The sequence below is a fragment of the Peromyscus maniculatus genome, chromosome 1 (genome assembly GCF_049852395.1).
Source record: "Peromyscus maniculatus bairdii isolate BWxNUB_F1_BW_parent chromosome 1, HU_Pman_BW_mat_3.1, whole genome shotgun sequence".
In the NCBI taxonomy this organism is placed as follows: domain Eukaryota; kingdom Metazoa; phylum Chordata; class Mammalia; order Rodentia; family Cricetidae; genus Peromyscus; species Peromyscus maniculatus.
The window spans coordinates 107,573,387-107,589,132 of NC_134852.1; the positions used below are offsets into that span (position 1 = coordinate 107,573,387).

At 46.7% G+C, this 15,746-nt stretch overlaps 1 protein-coding gene across 16 annotated transcripts in view; it reads left to right on the top strand.

The window, feature by feature from the left end:
- The window catches only part of Tenm4 (teneurin transmembrane protein 4), a 766,582-nt gene that overhangs the window by 710,923 nt on the left and 39,913 nt on the right, over positions 1-15,746 (top strand). For 13 of the 16 annotated variants that reach the window (XM_042280283.2, XM_076547381.1, XM_076547377.1 and 10 more), the window contains 3 exons: positions 5-25; positions 8,321-8,553; positions 13,022-13,176. In XM_042280283.2, coding sequence (XP_042136217.1) covers positions 5-25; positions 8,321-8,553; positions 13,022-13,176 — 409 coding nt within the window. The remainder of the gene's footprint in view (positions 1-4; positions 26-8,320; positions 8,554-13,021; positions 13,177-15,746) is intronic. The other 3 variants (XM_076547364.1, XM_076547370.1, XM_042280289.2) reach the window with 1 other exon arrangement.

Sequence of the window (15,746 nt, forward strand, 5' to 3'; positions counted from 1 at the left end):
TCAGAAATAAAGATTTCAGACATAGGTAAGCCAACCAGTGGAGAATTTCCTGCCTCTCCCCTGCCTTGTTGCATGCTGTATGGTAAGCCACACTTGTCAGTTTCACATGGCTCAGTGGCAAAGGAACCCTGTGTGGTTAGAAGCTGATAGGGGATAATTGGTTGCATCTAGAACACCCCACTAATAGTGGTGGGGTAGGTGGCAAAGGTCTGAACCCCTTCTACCTGTGGTAAAGTAAGGCACTCGTCCTGTAGTCTATAGATGTGACAGACTAGAGTAACGGGAAGAACGTGAGACCCACAGCCTGATTAATCCTTAGAATAGCACATCCTCTAGACATTTGAGTGAAATGACCATGATGGGAAGGAAGTGCTGAGGCCATCTTATGGAGGTAAAGAATATGAAAACAGACAAGTTCCAGACCCCAAAGTCAGAGCACATGGGATGCCAGGGACCCCCTCCAGGGACTCCTCCAGACAGGACATCACAGTGACTTCAGGAAGAGAACAGTCCCCACACAAACTGTCGGTGTGTAGATTTGAAAACTGACACGGGCAGCAGAGCTATGTTTTGCACAGTTACAGGGAAGACTCTCAGCTGTCCACGTGAGACTCAGATCAAAATGGTGCGTGGGATGGTCCTGGGTTGGGGTAAAAGCAGGCTGTTTGGGAGAGTGACGGGACAGACAAAGCCTGAACTACCAGTCATTATTAACTCTGCATCTATGTCAATACATGTGAGGAGGAGCATGTGTATGTGCATATATTATTCTAAGTATTAGTTCATATGTGTCGAGTATTGACTGCACAAGCAGAGAGTTAGACAATTCACATGAATACCACCCTATGTCTGAACCACCTGTGAGGTAGACATCTGTGACTATAGCCAGTTTACAGACAAGGCTAATGACATTTCCCAGTGATATGACCCTGGAGTAATTGCTTCAGCTCTCATTATTTTTATCTTACATTTATTAAAAGTTATTGTCAAGAACAAAAAAGGATCTCTGAAAACTATTCAGCAGTTTCAGGCACAGAGAGAAGTTTCAGAAATTACTATGGAAAAACGTTGATAGTGGTTTTAATAACTGTTACAGTCTCTATACACTGGTTTTGTAATTAGCATATTACAATTTACCGTAATTATGATAATCATGATGATAAGAGGCCTCCATCTTTCCCCAAAAAGGAAATTAGTCCTCTTATGACCAAAGACACATATAAGAAGATAAATCCAGCTGAAATTGAGACCAAAAGTAAAAACAAAGAAGAACATCAGTGGCCAGACCTTGAACTCTAAGCCATGGCAGCCAGAGTAGTAATGGAAACATAACTGATTTCCTGGTTTGCACTGTCCCCAGTGGGAAATGTGCACTTCCCAGTGCAGAAATAGTCTTGGTTCACACTGAAGCCTGTGTTCAATGAGCTTCATATGGATGATACTAGACTGTTCAATGATCTGTCTTCATGTGTATCTTAAATTAAACCCTGGAATTTAACATTGAATCACTTAGTCCATGGTGACATCTCCCTGGGACATGACTGTGATGCAGGCAGACACAGCTGGGAAGCCTTATGCCATGGGACCATTCACATTACCTATCAGTTGAAGAAATCATGATTGTCTCTGTGTAGGGGTATGGATATGTGTGGGTGTGCATACTTCTGACATTCAGTGATTGTTTTTTAATGTGCATGTATGTGTATTTTGTCTGTATGTATGTCTGTGTGAGGGTGTTGGATCCTGGAGTTACAGATAGTTGTGAGCTGCCATGTGGGTGCTGGGAATTGAACCTGGGTCTTCTAGAAAAGCAGCCAGTGCTCTTAACTGCTGAGCCACCTCTCCAGCCTCTTCAGTGATCTTTTGATTACAGCCATAGTATGGGGTCAAAACCAGGCCCCTGTCTTCTTTCAACCCATTGTTTTCTCAGGTGAGAAAATTCTGTCTATAAAGTGAACCACAGTGGAAAGGAGACTCACCCATGGCCAGCCACTTTCCTAAGATAATTAGGAGGCAAGAACCCTGGGTCCCAGCTGTGATTTTTTTCAATGGTACCTGGATATTAGCAAATCCCTTTTTCTCTCTCTGAGCCTCAGCATCCCCTCTACTGAATATTGAACAGATTAAGGAAGTAACAGGAGTTTACCTTCTTCGTCTGTCCACTGTTTCAATTTCTTCCAATAACAGCATTTGATTCCATGGGAACCTTGGCCTGTGTATGTACACCCCCAGCATGGACTTTTCTCGGTCTTTGATTCTTTCGCCCTCATGCCACCTGCTACCCTGGGCATTCCCAGTAGTAGTAGTCTCTTCAGCATCTGCTGCTGTGGAGCTGTTCAGGAAATAAGCATCCTATGTCTTCCATGATTTCTTCCCTGGGGTCAAGGACGACTGTTGGAAGCCTGCTTTTTAGAAGTATGCGTGAATATAATCTCCCTCAAACCAAGCTACATGTGTTGTAATAACTCAAAGGAGCCCCTAGATGGAAAATAGATTAACAGGACAGCATTATGCCAAGAATACATAGCTTTTCTATTATGCACCAACATAAATGTTCTAAAGATTTCTCAGGGTCACCAGATTTGCTTAAAAGCTACCATGAGGGGCTAGGGGCATAACTTAGTAGAGTGCTTGGTTAGTATTCTTAAAGCCCTGGGTTCAATCCCCAGCACCACAGAAACTGAGCATAGTGACCCAGGCCTCTAATCCCCGCACTTGGGAGATAGAAGGAGGAGGACCGAAAGTTTACAATCATCCTTGGCTACACAGCAGGTTCTAGGTCACCTGGAATAGATGACCCTGCCTCAAAAAAAAAGGCGCCATTTATTAACCATGTCAGTTTTTATTGGAACAGACACTGTGTGCAGAGGCTTATATTCTTCATGTGGTTTTTATCCTTCCAGTAACCCTTTGAAGTGGATGTGACTGCCCCCATTTCTCAAATATAAACAGAGACTCAGAGTACCGAAGAGGGTAGAGGGAGGATTGACTTCAATACACTGACTTCAGGAATGCTACCATAGCCAAGGTTACACTCCTAGAGCTAGAAAACAGCAAGAGACCTTGGAGTTCCCTGTCGCAAGCTATGGAACAGGACTGGGATCCATCTCTGAGCCTGGCTCTTCTCAGGGTCCTGGATATCAGAATTGGATTAGACACAGTCTGTGGAGCCTGAAAATGCTCCCTGTGCATGGACCTGGGCCTGGGGCCTCCACTACATGCCGCCTTCCATCACATGCCTTCAAGGCTGGTGTGGTTTGAAGCAGATGTCAAACTGTTCAGCAACTGTCAGAAATGCCAAGCTCTGCATGATGGAACTGAGATCTGCCTTTAGTAACGTCTTCAAGTGTTTCCTGAGCACACTGAAGTTTGAGAAGCTGTGCATGATTCCCAAAGCTGGCTGTGCCTAGGATTCACTTGAAGAAACCCTATAGGCAGAGTCCAGCCCTTCAGTCACTTTTGTTCAGGCTACTTCTTCTAATTTCCAGGTGATTCTCATGTATAGAATCACCAATCTAAGATCACTAGCAATGAGTGTTTCCAGTGAATACTCCAACAATGAGGTTAAATTCATTCATCATTCATTCATTCATTCATTCACACATAAATTCAGCACAATTCCTCTGAGTCTGTGCAGTGGGAATCTAGAAGAGTTCAAGAAGGTGGTGCTGGTGCTGGTGCTGCTGGTGCTGCTGGTGCTGCTGGTGCTGGTGCTGGTGGTTTATATGTATGGGTTTTTGCCTGTATATGTCTATATATCAAATGCATGCAGTACCCTTGGAGGCCAGAGAAAGCACTAAATCCAATAGTGTAATTACAGATGGTTGTGAGCCACCATGTGGGCGCTGGGAATTGAACTCAGGTCCTCTGGAAGCTCAGCTCGCGTCCTTAACTGCTGAACCATTTCTCCAGTCCCAAGTTCAAGGTTTTACTGAGACAGACGACTCAGCAGAGAAGAACCAGAGAAAGTGCTACAGACCTGAGAAGCCAGGTCTGCCCTAGCTCTAGTGGAAACCCGAGGGCGTGGTGTGCTAGGACAGAAAAGTGGGAGCCCAGGAATAGTAGGGAGTGATCAGCTGAATCTCCTGAGATGCGCGAGTCGAAGGGGGCCCGGCGCTTTCTTCCATCATATGCTTTCAAGGATTGTATGGCTTGCAGCAGATCCTCAGGCCTTTGGGATGCAGTGCTGACATGCTTGTGGCATGTCACGAGTCACGTGGGGAACTAGAAAAAATAGACCGTGAAGCTGAGCGGACGTAGATTGAAATTCACTCCTCAGTTTGTGGTCTGTACTTCATCTCTGTCCGCCTCAGTTCTCTGAAATGTAAGAAGACGGTCCCTACACAATATGATAGTTATGGGGGCAATGAGGCCATGTGTGTCAAGTGCAGGCACAGAGGCCAGGGCAGAATCCACATTCTTCAGTGTCAGACACATCCCAGTCCATGTGATTAGCTCCCCAGTTCTGTTCCTTAGACTGCTGGGGCTGCAGCCTGGGGGAAGGACCAGTGGGAACCGCAGACACAATGCAGCTGCCAATGCTGGCTGGCATGAGCAAGAGATGTAGAGCTGGGGATGTAGTTCAGTTGGCAGAGTACTTGCACAAAGCCCTGGGTCTTATCCCCAGCACCAAACGAAGCCAAGCTTGGTGATACACACCTGTAAGGCCAGCACTTTGGAGGCAGAGGCAGGACATTCCCAAGATCAGGGATAAACTCAGCTCTGTGGTGAGTTTGATGTTCAGCCCCTGTCTCAAAACAAGCAACCACCGTGTGTGTGTGTGTGTGTGTGTGTGTGTGTGTGTGTGTGTGTGTGTGCGCGTGTGCATGCGTGCGTGCCTGCCTGTCTGTCTTTCTGTCTGTCTGTGTATGTGTGTTTGTATATATGTATGTATATATGTCTCTAAATGCCTGTGTGTGGGCAGAGCAGAGACCTGACCTGACCATTAGCCACCTGAAGAATATACAACTATTTTATTGACTCATCCTAGTTAAACCTTCACCTTCTCCAATCAGAGCAAGCATTTTCCTTCGATGCTGACCACCAGATAAGCATACAAGATGCAGCCATAACATTTATAGGATCTGGAACAATCCTGCCAAGCCCACCCTCTCCTGGAATTCACCCATTTGAGAAGCTTCACACAAGTGACACTTCTCCAGGGCAGTACAGGGCGATGTGAGCTGGAAACTCAAGGGGCTAATCTAAGTGGACAGGGCCTCCACCATCCTCCCTCAGGGTCCTCTTTCTGCCAAGGTAGATATCACCAGTTTATCATGAGTGATGCACACAGAAAGGAAATAGTCCCCCTGCCTCCTGGCTGTCATGGGGAAGCTGGGAGCCCAGGATGCTCCGGCATGACAGAGCAGGATCTAAGGTCACTGTGTTTTATTAAGACAGGATCAGGGTTGTCTAGGAAGATTAATTCTGTGCCTCCTTCTAAGTCCCAGGGAACATCTCAAGATAAACAGGATGTCTGTGCTATTATCACCAACCCCATGAGAAGTAAAAGAAAAGCTAAGTGATTTCAATGCAAATACCACCTAAATAAGCTGGAAACGCACATGTCACCTACCTAAAACAAGGGACTCAGAAGGGCTGGGAGGCTGCAGGTTGAGCACTGGAGATGTAGAAGTGAATAAAAATCTGGCAGTTTCCCCCTTTATGGACTGGTAGGTGGCATGAAAGACATGTAAATAGCCAGGCCTTGTGTTTCATGTGAGCTAGTATGAACCCTAGGGCACAGAGAAGAAATGGCCAGGGAAGTTTGCCAGAAAAAGTCCCTGAGTGGGCGCCTGGGGAGTAAGTAGCAAAGAGGAGGACCAGGGCAGAGGAGTGGATGCAGACAGGGCCAAATGCATTGAGGGGCCTGGTATGGGCATTACCAGTATGGGATTTCTGTGAGGAAAGGCCCGAGGTGCATCTGGCTTGGAAGATCTGTGCTCCTTCTGAAAGATGGGAGAGTCTTGGAAGATGAAACATGGTAACTGGTGGGGTTTGGGTCAAATCAGAGAAAAGGTCTGAAAAAGACACGGGCAGAAAGAGGATCCTGCCCTCATTCACGAGGAGACAATGGGATAGCAGTATGGGGCTGGAGAGAAAGTGCCACCAGAGAACAGAATGTCGTATTAGTGGAACTCAAAGGAAAAATGATGAGAGCCTCAGGTCTGGACACCTTGCTCTGGCCCAGAGGACGCTACCCAAAGCAAGGGATATTCTAATCATAAGAAGTCAGCATCAAACTAAAACCCCATGGCCCAAAACACACACACACACACACACACACACACACACACACACACACACACACACACACTTGCACACATGTGGCCCAAGCTTCATGTAGGATAATCACCAGTTTGTAAAATAAAAAGTTTTTCCAAAGGACCTGGATTAAATTCTATGCTTTATAAATGTATAATATTGAGATGAAGTTTGAGGGACCAGAGAATGATCAGACCACACAAAGGAGCTGAAAGTCGACACATCCCAGTGTGCTCCCAGTGGTGAGCCCAGAAACCATGTGCTCTAGACATGGAAGAAGCTGTAATCAGTACCACTGAGTAGTAGAATCTGGGCTTGATGGGAGATTCTACCTAAAAGTTATCTCCAAAGACAAACACCAACAGCATCCCTCAACAGCAGACGTGACTGCTGGGCACCTCCTGTGTGCCGTGCATCACACTACATGTTTGACACACATGCAGTTCCATGTGAATATTCCCAATGTGTAAGCAAGCGCTAACACTCCCATCTTCTAGCGGAAGGAAGCTGGAGGCCCAGGGGCCACCGGACACACCCAAGTTGCAGAGCCTGCCTTGGAATAGAGATGATCTGGTTTCATACCCTGGGCACTTCCCCAGTCTCTGGCTAGAGTGCCCCATCCCTTTCACGTTTCTGCATGGTCTGGCTTCTTTCCTGTCACCAGAGCCCAGGTTTTGTGACTTTCTTCCAGAAACAGACCTCTATCAGCACCTCTCCTCTGCTCTGTTTCTTTTTCCTGGAGTTTGCTGCAGATTAGAAACTGATCCTGCATCTCGTTTATGCCTGACTGCAGGAGGGAGACACCCAGGCTCCTGATAACTTCACCGTGAGGAACAATAGGAAGTGGGGTGGACGTTGGCAGGAGGCAGGACTAGCCAGTGTCTTATCTGTCAGTCCCAAGATGAAATAGGAAGTCGCTGTAAAAATCTTAGAGAGAAAGGCTTGTTTTAAATCCTTGGGTTGTTACTTAAAGCCAAGCACCTCCTCCATGCTCCTATCTTGAATTAGGAGGTCTCCTGTGAAAAGCTTCATTGATAATCTTTTTAAGGAAACATTTGCTGGGCTGGAGAGATGGCTCAGTAGTTAAGAACACCTACCGTTCTTCCAGAAGAACTGGGTTCAGTTTCCAGCTCCCACATGGCAGCTCACAGCAGTCTGTAACTCTAGTTCCAGGGGATCTGATGCCCTCTTCTGGCTCCTGTGGGCACTGCACACACACAGTTTACATACATTTGTGCAGGCAAAGCACAAATATATATAAAAGAAAAAAAAAGAAAAGAAAGTATGTGTTTAGCATTTGATATAGGCAATAATCAGCAAGAGGCCTGATGGGATTTTTTTGGTATATATGTGTGTGTGTGTGTGTGTGTGTGTGTGTGTGTGTGTGTGTGTGTGTGGTATGTGTGTGCAGGTAGGCATCAGATATGTGTACATGCATGTAGAAACCAAAGGACAACCTTGGGTGGTGTTTCTCAGCACCTCTCCTCTGCACCATATATTTTTTCTTTTTTGAGTCAGTTTCTCAATGGACTAGAGCTCACCAAGGAGCTATCTGGCTAGTTGTCTAGCTGGCCAGTGAGCCCCAGGATTCTCCTATCTCTGCCTCCTGAACACTGCAATTACAGGGACATATTCCCACAGCAGAATTTGGTTATTTGGTTGTTTGGTTATTTGTTTGTTTTTAACATGGGTTCTGGATATTGAATTCAAGTCCTGGTACTTGCAAGGCAAGCACTTTGCTGACTGAGCCATGTACCCAGGCCAGGCAAGAGGTTTTGCATTAGGAATTGAAAGGGGAAGGATCATTAGGCCAATCTCTCAGGTGGCCCACAATAAAGATAGCATCCTCATAAGACCATCGTGCTTAAAGTCACATGGGTTGGGGATTCATGTTGCATGTCCCCATCCAAGTACTGAGCAGGCCCAACCCTTCTTGGTTTCTGAGGTCAATGAGATTGGGCCATGTTCTGGGTGATATGGCCATTGTCATGTTGTGCATCTCTAGTTATGTGATGGAGAGAAGAAAAGTCTCACTCTAGCCCTGCCTCTCTTGCAGTCACAGCCCAGCACACAAATACTACCTGGCCACAGATCCCATGAGCGGGGCCGTCTTCCTGTCTGACACCAACAGCCGGCGGGTCTTCAAGATCAAGTCCACCACAGTGGTGAAGGACCTGGTCAAGAACTCTGAGGTGGTGGCAGGGACTGGTGACCAGTGCCTCCCCTTTGATGATACTCGCTGCGGAGATGGTGGGAAAGCCACAGAAGCCACACTCACTAATCCCAGGGGTAAGGCCTTGCATTTAAAACAATAGCATTTGTTTGACATTGAAATTTTATATATATATATGTGTGTGTGTGTGTGTATATGTATGTGTGTGTGTGTGTATGATATAGACAATCATCAGCAAGAGACCTCAGAGACAGAGAAAAAGAGACAGAGAGAGCATATACAGAGGAACTGTGATAATTCCACCTGCCTGAAACCACTAAAGTTAACAATACCTGTCTTTGCTCGTCTTTTTCTCTGAATGTTTGTGCACGTTAGTCACTGCAGTCAAACAAGATGAAACCGCATCAAGCATACTCTTTAGTAAGCTGCTATTATCTAAACGATACAGCATGACTTCTCTGTGACAATACACAGTCTCCTAGCTACTCATTTTTAACAGACGTGTAGGATTCTGACAAACCAATGCCCCATCCCGTGCAGGCTTTCTCTCAGTTATTGCTACACAAAGACATTGTCCTCTGTCCTCCTTGCATATAAGGTAGACCCAAAGAAGTGAGTCTCTAATTTTGCATTCATCAAGCATTTACCAAGTGCACAGAGCTTCGTAATACATAGCAAAGCTCACTGTAGCAGAATAAATGAATCACTCTGCAGAAGCAAGGAGACACTGAGAAGTAAGAAGGAAGAGCTATGTATGGAGCTCTAAGCTGAGAGACCTGTACTCCTGGAGACTGAGGAGACCTGACAGAAGAGAAGTCCTCACTGCCAACAGACATCCTTCAGTAGAGCATTTACTATGTTGCAAGCAAGCACTATAAGCCAGGGACTTCCAACCTCTAAACGTCAGGTCCTACTCAAAAAAAAAACAAAAAAAAATGAGGATAATAATCCCATCTGTGCCTACCTCCTAAGACTGTTCTGGAGGTCAAAGTTGATATATTTCACATGCCTTCCTGTAAAACTGTTAGAAATGATTCTATTGTTAAGGAGCACCAGATTTCAAGGTCTGGTTTCAAATCAAAGCAGTAGACTCTAGAAAAATCGTGTGTTCAAATTCAGGCTTTGTTACCCCGTAACTGTGTAACGTTACGCAAGTTGCTTAACCTCTCTGAACCTCATTTTCCTCCTCTGTGCCACAAGGCTATACCGCACAGTCATAATCCAACTTAAATGTCAGGAATAGAAATGTCTAATACAGACAACGAGGTACACAGTAAACACAGCATCAGAGGAGATCCCCATTGTTATCATTATAGTGTATTATATAATCGTATAGCATCATATAGCATCATGGCAGGTTGTCTACCTGACTAATGGAATGGTCAGGTGACAACTCTACAAGGGAAGTACTGTGTCACCAATGGTTAAACTCCCTGTCAGCTGTGACTCCTCGGTAATGAGTGAGCAGTAGAGAGCAAGCACAGGCTTGCACTGAGATTTTTCTCTGCTACTAGAAGGCTCCCAACAGAGGCTTCTCCCCTTTCGAACCTCAGTTTCCCAATTTGTAAATAAGCAGGTTAGGCTAAATGATCCCCAAGGCCCCTGTCAGCTGCAACATCCTACTCTCTTCCAATTAAAACAGTTCCTTGCTGAGAGATTTTTCTTCTCTCCTGGCATTTCTGCGTTGTTCGGAACGCCTGTGGTCCCCTCCCTCACCCACACAGATGGAGTGGCAGTACCATTGCCCAAAAGCCTGTAATTAACCCAGATAGAAATGACAAGGGTGCTGCAATCTGCAGTCACTTTGCAGTGGGGAGGAGAAAAGATGTCCATCTATTTAGCACAACAAAAGGGGAAAAAATGAAGTAATTAATCAGGGGACAGATCACTTCTATTAGCCTGCGCAGCCAACTTTGTAAACAAGAAACCCAATTGTTCATGGAGCGCTCATCAGTCCTGGCAGATGGAAGGGAGAGACGGGGCATAGCCAGGCAGACAGGCAGACTCATGTCCTGCTGCTTAAGGAAGGAAATTAATTGACATTCTAGGCAGGACCACAGCAAAGGCTCCCAGCCCTGAAGCTGCTGCCTGCACATGGGTGTGAAGTCCTCTCCCAGCTTCCCAGCCCTTTAAAGAGGGATGGGATGAGTGTTCTGGCCATCACTCAGAGATCCCTGGAGGCTTTAACCCATCCTGCTGGCCTGAAAGAGACACACGGACTTGAGAACCCACCCAGGCCTTGCAAGCCACAGAGCACTGGCTGTCTCACAGTGGTCAGTCAATGAGTATTGGGAGCTAAGAATTCCAAGTTAGCTGTGCGCCCCCACTCGTGTGTGTGTGTGTGTGTGTGTGTGTGTGTGTGTGTGTGTCTGTGTGTGTCTGTGTGTGTCTGTGTGTGTCTGTGTGTTTATGTCTGTGATGTGTGTGAGTGTATGTGTGTGTGTGTGTGTGTGTGTGTATGTCTATGTGGTTTGTGCAGGTGAACATGTGCATGTCAGGAGTACACAATCATGTGTACAGAGGCCAGAGACCAGAGGTGTCATTCTACATTTTTCTACATTTCTGGGTTTTTTTGGGTTTTCTGCTTTTTTTTTTTTAAACAGGACCCAGAATTCAGTGAGTCCTAGAAATCTACCTGTCTCTACCTGCCCAATGTCAAGATTGTAAGAGTGCTCCTGTGCCTAGCTTCTTTTTGTTTGTTTGTTTGTTTGTTTGTTTGTTTGTTTTTCGAGACAGAGTTTCTCTGTGTAGTTTTGGTGCCTGTCCTGGAGCTCGCTGTGTAGACCAGGCTGGCCTCAAACTCACAAAGATTATCCTGGCTCTGCCTCCCCAGTGCTGGGATTAAAGGCGTGCGCCACCACTGCCTGACCCATGCCTCGCTTCTTTTTTGTGGATTCCAAGACTAGAACTCAGGTCCTCACTTTACCAACTGAGGTCTCTCCCTGGCCTTCCCAGTCACAAACTGCCATCCCCTACAGCAATGAGGAGGAGACCAAGCGTCAGTAGTGAAGTAACCCAATCAGGAGCCCCATAGCTCAGGCATGCCCCGCCCCATGCCTCCTCTACCTCCTCCCATTGGCTGGCCAGAAGAAACCAGAGCATATCACGGGACCAGGTTACCCTTTAGGTTCCCACTTCCCTCCTGGGTCTGTCATTTCCCACGGTATGCCATGTGGTTCTGACTCAGTACTGTGTCTCCGTTTCAAAACCTGTCACCCCTCACTGTGTACACGGTGGCAGATACCGCCCAGAAATTTTGAGCACATACATCAGCCCCAGTCCCTGCCGTCTCCTGAGTGGTATTGCCAGACATGAGGCCAAGCAAAAGTTCTCCAGGTGACTCTGAAATGAGTCCCTGTCCTGAAGGACCGACCTCCTGAGTGGCCTTCTGACTGTTCTGTACTATCACCCAGGGTGCCCCTTAGAAATGCAAGCTTCACATGAGAGCTTCTCAAGCAGCCACCTGGGGGTGCCATGGGCTCCTTATAAGTTCTCAGGGCTGAGGCAGAAATGCAGGCTGCAGACAGCCCTTTGATTGAACAAGTGAGAAAACAGATGCCAAGAGGTCCAGTGCTTGGTCACAGAGGTCTGGAGAAGGGTGACCAGGTGAAAAAGTCCAGCAGGTGAAGGGGGTGGGGGGAGGGGCTGAATGATAGCCTGGACCTCCGTCTTCAGTATACCTTCCTCAGACCCTAAAGTCAACAAACCCATTCTCTACATGAACGCATGGGATTCTTTTTAGACTGGCCTTTTATGATGATCACTGAAACTGAAATAACAAGGGTGGGTGAACTTCAAGTATGATTGTCTTGGAAGAAAAGAGAAACTGTGACTAAGAACGAGATCCATTATTGTTGTGTTTGTAGGACTTCAGAAATAGGTTCATTTAAATAATTCACAGTGACGTACGTGGTGCTGGAAAATGTCTCCCCGACCTACCCCCCAAGTGCCCCAGAGACGCTGTTTCTGTTGGTAGCCACGTGAAAGATTAAAAGTCTCTCATGACAGCAAAGTGAGAAGCCAGGACCTGAGGTCTGGGGCACTGGATTTTAATCCCGAGCTCATGGGACACTCAAAATCTTGGCACTTTCCCTGTCCCCTGTTCATCTGTAAGAGGTGACTGGAAGGGCTGGGCGTAGCTCAGTGGATCAGGTGCTTGTCTGACATGCACAGAGTCCCAGGTTCAATCCCCAGCACTGCTTAAGACTGAGTGTGCCAGTGCACACATGTAACCCAGCACTCTCGGGAGGTAGAGACGGGAGTTCCGGAATTCAAGGTCATCCTCTCTATATCCAGAACTCAAGGCCAGCCTGGGCTCTATGAGATCCTGTCTCAAAGAAATAATAACAATTTTGGGTTTTTTCTTAAAATTTAAAAGTAAACAAAAGTGAGTAATAATTTGTTAACGGGAACTAGAGGGATTTGAGTGTAGCTCAGTGCTACAGTGCTTACCTCCATGGCCAAGACCCTGGCAGAGGGACAGAGAGCTAGATCGGAGTAGATTTCAAATTCCAAAGCTCTCTACTATATGGCGCCTTCTTCTCATCCCCAATGCTGAATTCCTTTTGGCCTTCTCCACCCTAGGAATTACCGTGGACAAGTTTGGGCTCATTTACTTCGTGGATGGCACAATGATCAGACGCGTCGATCAAAATGGGATCATCTCCACCTTGCTGGGCTCCAATGACCTCACCTCCGCCAGGCCCCTCAGCTGTGACTCTGTCATGGATATTTCTCAGGTGAGGAGACTTTGTCTGCTGGAACCCTGTGTGCCTGTGTGTTCTTCCTGTCTTCTGTTACCCAGGCAGCCTGATGACTACTCCTCTTAGCACTGTTCAAGCCTTTGAACGGGCCCCACTGTGTTGAGTACCCAGAGTTCAAAGACAAGGAAGAAACTACCCCAACCCAGCTGCCCTGAGAGTTCACTGTTAAGTGTAACAAGTGTGTGGCTGGATTGGGGCCTCAGAGGACAGTGACAAAACCTTCCCAGGGTCAGCCGACCAGTGCAGATTTAAATTCATAGCCCTGAAGTTCCTCTTTGACAGCACGTACAGACACTTGGATATTTTCTAGACCATAAGTTGCTACACAGGGACAGGAATTCTGCCTGTCATCTCCTCTACTTAACCAGAGTGCCTGGGATACAACCAGTACAGCCCATATTTGTTGACTAGCTGATTGAACCCTAGCGGTACCACTCAGTAGATCCCTAGTACATCAGCATGGCAAGATTGCCTTGGAAATACATAAAACAATATGTGGGTTCAACAATGCTCATCACTTCAGATGTAATGAATAAAAAGCATCCTAGCATCCACTTCCAGTAAGGAGGTGACATGGGTACCAGGTTTGGACCAGGGGTTTGCTGGATGGCAAAAAAAGAATAGAAAAGAGATAGTATGTGCAAAGATGCAAAGATGTTACTAGGCCTGTGTGCTCAAAGAACATTGGAAGTCTGGGGATGCAGCTCAGTTGATAGAATGCTTGCTTAGCATTCATAAGACCCTGAGTTCAATCCCTACTCCATATAAATTAGATATGGTGGCACACTCCTGTAATCCCACTTCTGCGAAGTGGATGCTGAAGAACCAAAGTTCGAGGTCATTCTTAGCTACATGGTAAGTTCAAAGCCAGCCTGAGATATATAAGACCCTGTCTCAAAGAACATTGGAAGGCTGAATGCCAAAGCAGAGGGCACTTTGAAGGGAGTTGAGATAAGAAGTGTGATCTAGAGCCAGTGAGAGAAGGACCTCACACTATACCAAGGAATTTGGGCCTCAGCAGGTAGACAGCAGGAACCCAGCTGAGACTCAGTGACTGGCTATCCAGTATATCCTGAGTATATCCTATGATGACTTGGCAACGACCAGGTCCTTTACTTCCAGGTCCTGGATCAGGGCTTGCTTTGAGTTCAGTTGGTGAGCATCCATCCTGCTAACATTATCAGAGCCTAGAGAACATAAAGAAGCCAGCAGGAGCTAGCTCCCAGCCCCTCTTGCCATGCCTTCCTCTGTAACACACATATCTCTGAGCTCCTTCCTCCAAGCCCTGTGACCACACGGTTGGCAGCTCCGGCACCCACATCCCACCCCAACCCGATGCTGGTGCGGTGTCCCCCTGTGCCAGCTTCTGTGATGATGCGTTCCAGAGTAAAATCTGCTCTCTGCCACTCGCCTTTGCAGTTTGGCAGGCTTCGCCTTGCTGGCTCGAGAGCTTCTCTCTCCAGTCTGTGAGCAAGCTAGAATTACCCAGGAGGGAGCCGCCAAAACCTAAGGATGTGCAGACAAGTATTTTTGCTTCTCTAAATGGGCCCTCCACCAGCCAGCACAGGGAGCCGAGCGTTTTCAATCCACACATTGGAAAGTTGTTTAGGTTTAGATACAGGCGCTGCCAGGCACTCACACCAAAGGCTTTGGAAGGCAGCTGGCATGTTGAGGGGGAGAAAAACACAAAAGCCACATACTGAGAAATCATGGAGTAAACTCTCTACTCCTGGTCCTTGCTGCCTTTGTCTGAATGTAAGAATTGATTTTCTTTTTCAATGAACTCTTAACCCAGGCATATATTTTTACATACACATATGGGAGGTGGTATTTGTTTTCAGAGCTCCCTCTACTAACAACACCCACAGAAACCATGACCAAAGCCTGTAAAGCAGGTAAGCATGGAATTTGGGAGGCGAGAAGGACCAAACCCCAAAAGACACTGCGGGAGGTATACGGTAGGCAAGCAGATGTTGCAGGCCTGGAGGCTGGCTCTCAGCTCCCCACGTAGGGCCACCCCTCCATACCGTGGAACCAAAATGAGAACTTGCTATGTGCTAGGCACTCTGCTAGAAATGAGGTCAGAGCTGAGTACAACTTCTCTTTTCTCGTCGAGTTGCCATAATCCCCAGGGCCGAGTGAAGGAAACTGAGGCTGAGTGAAAGGAAATGCCTTATAAACAGAGCCCTACGCTGGGTTTCATCAAGGATGGGGAAATGAATCTTTCTAATGAAATCATGAACATAATTGCCTAGTACAGGGCCACCAGCTGGTAATAGGATGTAAATATTAGTTCCCTGAAACTCTACAAAGAACTTCCTTGTATATTGTCTCATTTGCTACAGCGCCCCTGGATAAAGTTGATTGCTCTGATTTACATATGGGGAAAGAAATTTGGGGGCGCGGGGGCGATTAAGTTAAGAAACTTGAGTCAGATGACCTGACCCATTAGTGACTGTGGAAAACAAGCAGGATGTGAGGTACCCTGCCCCCATCCCTCCTGCTCTGTGTACCATTTGTAGACATTCATTCACTTATTCCTGTGA